Raw genomic sequence first — 9,007 nt, 5'->3', positions numbered from 1 at the left:
TACAATAAAGAAGTTCTGTGGATTTGTGGCAAGTTCAAACAGAATGATTTGATTAGCATTTAATATCCCTTTAAACATCTTTATCAACTTTGTGAACATTTGTAATCTTAATACATAAAAGTCAACTGGGACTGATGACAGAGTTTTAAAAGATAGTTTTCCTATAATCACATCCACTATCACACATATATTTATATTATATATATTTTCTATTTGTCAGCCATGCTTCTTCTGTTAACAAGGTGTTAAAGCAGGCTGGAGTAGTTGTGTTATCAGTTCCCGTGGTATCAAAACTGTTAAAAAAGAGAATGTATTTATGTAAAGATGACCGTCAGTATCAGTCTTGGTTGAAGAAACCATCTTCTACATAGCTAATGAATAAAATCAGCCTCATTAAAGACAAATGGCTCTAATTGATCTGAAAATGCACAGAAAATGACAATTATTGCATTCAATAACCTAATAGTTCACTGGTTAAAATCATACGTACCTAATTGTTTTCAATATGTATGCTATTAGATAATATTAAGGCGTCCCACAGGGGTTTAATCCTGGGACCCTTTCTCTCCCTAACATACACTATGTAATGATAAAAGCATGACATCGTTCCCCCAACAAGGGGACTGCTTTTACTAAATTCAAGCAACATTTTATCCAATGAAAACCAACTATGCCATATAGAATCTCTACAGGGACAAGAGTTTATTTGAAAACAAATACAAAGTAATAACACTCGATGGCCGATTGCAATTCTGGTAATGTACATATGAAAATACATTCAAATCATAAAAAGGTGCATTTCCACGACGGCTCACAGACGGCGTACTTGCTAAGCACTACAGGAAGATAACCTTTCTACCACAACAAGTACAACTGCAAGCAGGAAGTCGTGCTGTGAGCAAATGTGAACACACAGGAACAACTTGTAGTGTCCCCTTAACGAGGCCCAGAAGCTGAACATAAAAACTGAAAAAATGGGTCCAACTGAAAAAATTCAGGTGCTGCACGCTGATGTTTAACAAAGTCATATTTACAGTACATCAGTGTTGTTGGCCACACTTTGGCAAAATTATGCACAAATTGTCTTATTTCTAAGGGCACAGGTTTGTTGCAAGTTTTACAAAACTGGTTATGTAAGGCTTTCTATAGAACTTTTCAAAGTCTTGAGATAATCACGGTTACCTTGGAGATTTAAATCAACAAAACGTATTAATTAAGTCAGCGTTATTGTTACATCTTACATTGAGTTGCCTGTGACTATAGTCAGAAAACCTAAACTGAGTGACTGTAAAGCAAAAGATGTGTTGCACAAACTGTCCACAACAGCACGATATTCATGTAAAGCCAACATGCCTGACCAACTTCAAGTGGTTCTGAGTCCTTTAACGTCTTTTGTGTGACTACATGTCCCATCTTTGGCATGGCTTTTCAAGTCATCACGCACTATTACATTTCCATGTCCTCCTCTCCAGAGTTGTGGGCCACAGGAAAGCTGTACAGAGAGTGTGTGTCTGCAGGTGGACTGGGGGGGCCGAGGGGACTGAGAGGGGTGGGAGATGGACACGGTGTCGGGGGTTGTCGAGACACTGTTTGTTGCTTACGCTGTTTCTGTAATGAGCCCTTTCGCTTCCGACAGAAGGGATCGTCTGGTGGCCGCCACAACACCAACTCCATGCAGGAATGGCTCCTAGAAGTAAGAGGAAGAAGAAGGTGAGACAAACAAAAACAGCAGGGGAGAAAATTTTGTCTTTTCAAGGCGGAAACTCTCGCCAGTGGAATGTGAGGAACGTTACTTCATTCAACACTAAACCTTCCAAGAACAAAACGAGGGGAACATACACAGACTGGGCTACTGTGTGGGGCAGGATGTCGCTGATGCCGCGCTGTAGACCCTCCTTCAAACTGTCAGAAATCACCAGCACTGGCCGTCTCGGGGCTGGCTCTACATCCAAATCTTCATCCTCATCATCATCCTCCAGCGTTATTCTGTGATACATCAAAATCACAGTGTTCACTTATAGGAATAGAGGGTACAGTACGTGTTGACGTCACATGTGATACAACCCCCAAACCCATCGCTGCCACTGAATGGCAAAACAAACCCACTGTGGCTGATATCAACGGGGACAGCTGCAGTACTAAGAGGGAAACCAGCAAACATCTCAACAATGCATCTGCGATGACAACTGAAAATACCAAACAGTCTGTGGACTGTGTTTGAAATTTGGCAGAAACATTTGCCTGACATCCACAGTACATGCATATACAGGGGTGGGTGATGTGGACAAATGTATTACAAGATAATTATCACAGCAAGACATCATTATTCATACTGGTAAGTGATGAAAGTTACCAAAGTATTCAAAATCATGAATCGAGTATTTCAAAATCATTTAATTAAAACATTTTCTCAGAGATTTAAGATCTGAAATTTGAACTTGTTTGTCATCTATTTGGACATTAGAGCAGTGACCTGTCACAACATCTTAATACAATAATTTAGCCACAAAACAATAATATGGCAAGACAGTAAATTATAATATTAAATAATCACCAATTTATCCTCACCAGGCAAGCAATGTTATACTAAACAAACCCTTAAAGCGTATGAGGGCATAGACGCCTGGTTCTATTTTAAAGCAGGACTCGTCAGCCTAATCAAAGTCCCCTCTGTGGATATTCTGATCTGTAGTAGATTGGTGACCTTTCCAGGGCGTACCCCTCCTCTCGCCAAATGCATTTCAAAATAAACTCCTGCCTCCTGTTCTTTCTGGATCTTTCTGGAAGAGCATTCCAATCGCAGAACAGCACTTAACCGTTTAAAAAATGTCTGGAATAGCAGGGGCAAGTAACACTACTTTGAACTACTATATTGTGATTGTGATTCTAGGATGGCTAACTGGAGGTAGGATTTTTGGTCATGAAGTGTCGCTTTGAAGTCTAATTCTCTCAAACAAGCAGTCAGAAAGTTGGCAGTTTTTGCTACTTTTTTTTTTTTTTTTTTTACACACCCCACATGTTGCATACCTGTCTTCGATCTCCTGAAGTCTCCTCTGAGCCGCCTCTATCTCCATGCAGGAGCTCTCTGTCTCGGGTCGGGACAGAACAGAGGAGGGCTGAGGCACAGTCAAGGGCTGAGGCGCTGGGCAGGGCTGTGGAAGGGCAGGGCTGGCTTGTTGTGCAGACAGAGGAGGGCAGCTGTTTACTGAAGGCCAGTCATGGCGAGTGCTAGTGTCTGAGTTCTCTGAAATGTCCACTTCTGCCTCAAACATTAACCTCCTCCTTTTGGCACTGCATCCCCTGAGAAAACATTAAAAGATGTATCATAACACTCCCATGTGACTATCCCACACATTGTTAAATGTTAAGTAAGACTGCTTTTTCTGTGCATCTCTCACTTACTCATCATCAACTCTCCTCCTGTGCTTTCTGAGGCATCTTGTCTCCCAGCTGCTGTGGGACAGAGACACAGATGTGTCAAAAACAGAACACGCAGTTGAGACTGAAAAGGTATTTGTTGCCTATGTATTTCTGACAAATGCATGGAGGGAATTTACAACCCCCAAATCATCAGCTCCATACTTGTTTGAGAGTGTTGCTCTCTGTAGGTGGCCAGTCGTACTTGGGGGTCCGAGATCAAATTCAGGAAGGCTTGTGGGGCCTGAAAATGAATACATGGCTGGCAGAAACCCCACTTCACTGCTTGAGGGAGCAGAATGATGCATGGTGGTCCAGTCGATGAAATGATTTGAAGAGACACACGGGTATATAACTACAAATGCATCTGATCTGGAAGATCAATATTGATACCAGTCAGATAAGCTGATAAAGGTATTTTCTGTAACCAACATGACGCACAAGTTATAAATATGTCTACATGAGGACAGCTGGCTGGTTATCTAGCTAGCTACAAAGCCATCGTTGCATGTCACCGTTAGTGCGGCGTTACGGATAAAACTGGCTATTACTATAACGTGACACGGTAATACACAATGACAGCTTCATCCCTGCGCTGAATAACAACTTTGCATAAGTTAAACAGAGACATACAACGTTACAGACCGACCTGTGCAGCTGCCCTGCCCCTTGCTATGTTTGTTGTTGGTGTTTTGTTAGCTAGTCTCCGTCAGTTCGCATTGTTTTCCTTTGAAATATCCCCCTTAGCACAACAGGCCCTGCATGCCCAAGTCTTACTGACCTATTGTTATGACACCAACTGCAAGCAGAATTAGCCCCCAAATGAACGGCCCCTGTGGCGTGTACTGCCTGAAAGGTATGCTGGGCTAAACTGACGTTAGCTGGCTATTCTGAAAAAGTGAGTCTCGCCAGAAGAGTCGATCGGGTTCTAGAAAGTGCGTAAATTACGTTAGGTGAATTGTGGGAATTGTAGTCCCAATGTACTACAAAGTCTTGTTTGTGTGAAAACACTCGGTGAGATACAGAGGCAGAGTTAACCAGGTGAAGTTGTTGATACGTTAACATCAGTTGTAGCTACATCGTTGAAAGGTCAATTTAACTCCGAGTGATCGGCAGCCAGTGACCGGAAGACGATATGAATAAAGTAAGATAGACACCTGCCTCTCGTTTTATGTTCGTATTATCGAAGAGTATGTGTGGTTGACAAGACACTTGTCTCCAATTTCCTGTTCATGGTCCGACCCACAGCTGGTGTTTAAAGGGACCCTCTTCCTTTTTACATCGCTTTGTCATCTCAAATGACGAGTCATGTGACTGTGAAATACTAGAAGCTGTTGTCTCTGCCTGCGTTGTTACTTAGCCCTGATTCTTCACACTGGAGTCTCTCTGAGGAGGTAAGACACCACTGTTTACTGCAACATGTAAAACGTTTACAAGCTAATTACTAAGCTGCTTTGACAGTATTATAACATCTTATTTATCTACCTTACCTTAACCTAGAATATTTGCCTAACATCGCTGAGTAGACTGTTATGTATCTAATTTATAGTTATACTGCAATTATTTTCAGATTCATACTAAGAAGATCTCCCTGTTTTACACTATATCTGTGTTGTTACGTAAACATTTTAGGCAAATATATTGATTTATTTCCACTGTTTATGTTATCAAACAGGTTGTCCAGAATGCTGTCTTTGGTCATAATCACAGGCCTATTGGCTTTTTCCTCTGGCAAACCATGTGGTATGTATTTTTTATAAATTCAGGTATCGCCGATCATTAAAAACCTTGACTGAAATCTGGAAAGAACCCAGTTTACAAATACACTGACTCACTGGTCTGGACATTCGCTGATTTCCCACTTCATGGATTGGAATGGCCTTCGCATTGCTTGCACATTGACAAAAGTTGTGCAATTGTCAAATTCCAGAGACCGTTGGCACCTTTTTGGTCTCCAGTGATGAGGGTAAAATATAAAGGAGAGACATTAAGTCTAATACTTGGAAACAAAAGCAATGAAATCATTATTAAATTGTTAAGTCTCCACAGTCTTTGTTTCCTTCTGTTGTGACTGCTGATGCTGCAGTTCTGGTTTTGCAATGCTTCAAAAGTTCACAGTGATGTCAGCAAGAGAGAGTGAGAAACATTTTTTTCTTTTTATATTTAAATCCAGATACTGAAGGGTCCAACAGCGAGCTGCTCCTGTCACTCAATAAGAATCTCCTTCGCTCTCTGGAGACGCAGGAAGGACTCCCCAATCCCAGTGTCCACTTGGCATTACGGCTTTCCAATCACCACAACCTGGCCAAGGAGAGCGAACACCTGAATAGACTGAAAAATAATTTGCACAATGACATTCAAAGGTAGTGCACTGTTTATAAATGCCCTCATTATTCAGTGTTGCTCATTGTTTTGACGCAACAAATGTCTCGTTATTTTAAATCTGTATGTCCACCGAATTTATATTTTTCCTTGATGTTCTCAAATGGACCTCTAGTCTCCTGTGTCTCTGTCAGCTCTCTCGCTAACAGCCAGTCTGTGGTTGGCCTCTTGGCGCTGTACACTCTGGCTTTGAAGTCCTCCTGCTACGACCTCAACACAGTCACCTTCACCGTCAGTGAGAGGAGTGAGATGCTGCTGACGCACCTGAAGAGGCAGATGGAACAAGAAAAAGAGCATATTTCCTGTAGGTTTTCCTTTGACCTTTTGGAGGCCAACGGTTGTCATAAAAAGTGTTCACCATCCTGTTTTACATTGTGCTACAAAAAGAGTCCAAAGTTTATTCAGTGCGGATATTTCTTCAGAAAGGAAATCCAAGTAAATGTATGTAAAAGTGTAAACTCTTGACAAAAAGAAAATCCAGTTAGGAACAGCTTGGGCTGAATTAGCTCAATAAAAATACAATAATTCAACATTTTATGATTTATATATTTAGTATTTATGTTATCTGCAAACATTGTCAATACATCTTATTTTCATAATGGCTTTATAGCTGTGATGTCTCTTGAGTGTGTGTCAATGTGTTTAGGTTGAACTTTGTCCAAGAATTCTGCTTTTTTAGTTTTTATTAATTTTGTTTTGATGCAATTAGCCATGAGAGCAACTACTGACTAATCCCATCCAAACTGAAATAAAACTTGAGGTGGCATTGGAGAAGATAAAGCGCCTTTTAACTTCTTGAACATTACTGTGAAGTCCTGTTTTAATATAGTTTGGTTTCTTTTATTTCTTCTCTCTTTTTACACAGTCAGTCACCGCCCTTTGACCAACTATTACCAGTACTCTCTGGGTGTGCTCGCTCTTTGCGCGAGCGACGTCAGGGTCAACCACCATGTCAGCAACAAGCTCATCAAGGCAGTAGAACATGAGCACTTCACCCACGGAGACTCTGAGAGCATTGGTGAGTGAAACCTAAATGATGTGCAGGAAGTATGCAGGCAAGGATGCATCTCAGTTCTTATGGCATAAATTGTCAATAGTCTACTTACCATTCACGGCTGTTTACAATTAATTTAGGATAAATAACTATACCCAAAACATGAGATAGATAATTTTCTTCAGGTTTTACACTCACTATATGGACATGACAGTTGCTTGGATACAGTAGCATCTGGAGCTGTAATACGACTGAGCTCTAAACCGTGGACAAAGATGTAAGCCTGCAAACTGTCTATGGTGGAGTGAGATAGTGCGACAGATAAAACCAGTGCTGCATTACATATTTCAGAGTCATATTTCAGACAGGTCATCTCGCAGAAATTTGCCAGAATTAAGGTTCAGGGTGGGAAAGTGTACGCAGTCCTTAGCCTCAGTTGTGTTAACACCCCCACAATGTTCATATGTGAGAGGACTTGGTAACATCTCAGTTTCTTGTTTTGTTTTTCTTGTGCCTCAAGTTAAACTATGCATATTTTATCCTACTTTGTCTCCCTAGATACCTATGCCATGGCTGGAATGGCACTCCAGTGTGTGAAGGACGCTGGTTCTCATGTGCAGAATGCTGCTGAGCTTGACACAGCCCTCAGCAAGATAAACCAGAAGCTCCTGGCCTCCCGTAGGACTGACGGACATATTGGCAATGAGTTCAGCACAGGCCTTGCAGTTCAAGTAAGGATCTTTTTCCTTTTTTGTTTTGTTCAGCTCCCTGTGCCTCTTTCCCTGCATGAAACCTCATAGAACAAAATCTTTGCAGCTTAAATGTACTGATGTGTTGTGTTCAAGGCCTTATTGGCAATGGGCAGCCAAGTTGCAGAGTGTGCGGCCTCAATGGAGGCCATGAGGACAGACGCCAGAAGCAACACATACCACAACCCCATGGCTATATCGCAGATCCTGCCAGCTCTCCACCAGACATCCTACCTGACAGTTAAAAGCAAGATGTGCCTCGATGAGGATGGTATGTGCAGCGTTATTTCTACCCCCTGTGGTCACTGTGATCTCAGGTAGTGCCTGTATTGTCACAGTTTTTCGTCATGGTGAGTGTCTTCTTACAGACACTCTGGTGCTGGAGCCCCTAGATCCTGTGGTGGTTTTACCAAGCGAGACCAAAGTGACTGTGATGGTGGAAGTGGTGACGTCCAGCGGAGCAGCTGCTGTCTACTCTGTGAACACGCCAAAGGGGAGCTCTCTGTTGGAGGCCCTTGAACTTCTCAAGGGGAAAAATGTTGGCTTCACGTGAGTACATAAAGTGTAAAGCTTTTTTTTTTTTAAATCCTGTATGATTGCCTACATTGAATACCATTTGATGCTGTTTGGCAGGTTTGAGAAGGAGTCCAGCCTGTGGGGACCTTTCTTAAGTGCAGTGAATGGAGAGCAGGCCAGACAGAGCGACCGCAGATACTGGCATCTCTCCTCTGATGGCACTGCACTCAGTCAGGGTGAGGACGCGCACACACACACACACACACATTACACTGTGACTCACTTCTCTTTATTTCTTTGATCTGCTGATTTAATTTCATGAAATTTTTTTAAAAAAAACCTGGTTTGCTCCCTCAGGTGTCAGCGATTTCAAGATCGAAACGGCTCAAAAGATCACCATTAAAAACACAAGCTACTGAGAGTCAATCACTGCTGATGCAACAGGATCAAAAGCAGTTCAGTCTTGAGTTTTTTCTATCCTTCGTTGTTTTAACCAGTGATTATACTTAAATTGTCTATTGCCATCATCTCTGAATAAATGGTCGAAGTGGTTTTTGCATTTCAAGTAGGTTTGAAGCTTGAATGAAAAGTGTAATTCAGAACTAATTGAACAGACTTTGCTGTGAATATTTTAACTTTAGTATGTAAATTGTAATGCTTTTTTATGATGGATTGTTAGAGTGTGAAATGTTTATTCAAAGCGTGATTGTGCTTTTTTAAACAAATAAAAATTACTTTTTAAATGAAGAGTTTTCTGTAGTTTTGTGTTTTTGATACAAACAAAATATGAATTATAAGAAAGAGACAGTTGATTAAATTAATAGATTATATTAGATTTCTTTACAAAGTTACATTGCTAATCAAAACCATGCAATTTGGGTGTAATTCGATTTTTATTGCATGTATGCAAAGCACTGTTAATGTAAGTAATGTAAGACAATCTGCTGCC

General features: G+C 41.2%; 2 protein-coding genes across 2 annotated transcripts; one reads left to right on the top strand and one right to left on the bottom strand.

Annotated features, from left to right (window-relative positions):
* Window positions 1-678: 678 nt before the first annotated feature.
* Window positions 679-3,728, bottom strand: ccdc117 (coiled-coil domain containing 117). Its single transcript, XM_070904857.1, has 5 exons — window positions 3,583-3,728; window positions 3,403-3,453; window positions 3,028-3,300; window positions 1,840-1,986; window positions 679-1,687 (listed from the first exon to the last, which is right to left on the bottom strand). Exons 1-5 carry the CDS (start codon window positions 3,723-3,725, stop codon window positions 1,447-1,449), a joined length of 855 nt encoding a protein of 284 aa, XP_070760958.1. The 5' UTR covers window positions 3,726-3,728; the 3' UTR covers window positions 679-1,446.
* A 1,064-nt stretch (window positions 3,729-4,792) lies between these two features.
* Window positions 4,793-8,764, top strand: tcn2 (transcobalamin II). Its single transcript, XM_070903905.1, has 10 exons — window positions 4,793-4,811; window positions 5,093-5,160; window positions 5,591-5,780; window positions 5,934-6,103; window positions 6,665-6,817; window positions 7,352-7,524; window positions 7,639-7,813; window positions 7,911-8,091; window positions 8,176-8,294; window positions 8,416-8,764. Exons 2-10 carry the CDS (start codon window positions 5,103-5,105, stop codon window positions 8,475-8,477), a joined length of 1,281 nt encoding a protein of 426 aa, XP_070760006.1. The 5' UTR covers window positions 4,793-4,811; window positions 5,093-5,102; the 3' UTR covers window positions 8,478-8,764.
* Window positions 8,765-9,007: the final 243 nt, after the last annotated feature.

Source organism: Enoplosus armatus, chromosome 4 (genome assembly GCF_043641665.1).
Source record: "Enoplosus armatus isolate fEnoArm2 chromosome 4, fEnoArm2.hap1, whole genome shotgun sequence".
Lineage (NCBI taxonomy): Eukaryota > Metazoa > Chordata > Actinopteri > Centrarchiformes > Enoplosidae > Enoplosus > Enoplosus armatus.
This window is presented reverse-complemented; position numbering and strand designations above follow the sequence as displayed.

Excerpts from the sequence above, each read along its gene's own strand:
- tcn2 (XM_070903905.1), top strand. The coding sequence starts at position 5,103 with ATGCTGTCTTTGGTCATAATCACAGGCCTATTGGCTTTTTCCTCTGGC. Across the intron at positions 5,781-5,933 it reads TTGCACAATGACATTCAAAG|CTCTCTCGCTAACAGCCAGT; the intron begins GTAGTGCACTGT and ends TGTCTCTGTCAG. Across the intron at positions 7,525-7,638 it reads GCACAGGCCTTGCAGTTCAA|GCCTTATTGGCAATGGGCAG; the intron begins GTAAGGATCTTT and ends GTTGTGTTCAAG.
- ccdc117 (XM_070904857.1), bottom strand. The coding sequence starts at position 3,725 with ATGCATCATTCTGCTCCCTCAAGCAGTGAAGTGGGGTTTCTGCCAGCC. Across the intron at positions 3,454-3,582 it reads AGAGCAACACTCTCAAACAA|CAGCTGGGAGACAAGATGCC; the intron begins GTATGGAGCTGA and ends TCTGTCCCACAG. Across the intron at positions 3,301-3,402 it reads AGGAGGAGAGTTGATGATGA|GGGATGCAGTGCCAAAAGGA; the intron begins GTAAGTGAGAGA and ends ATGTTTTCTCAG.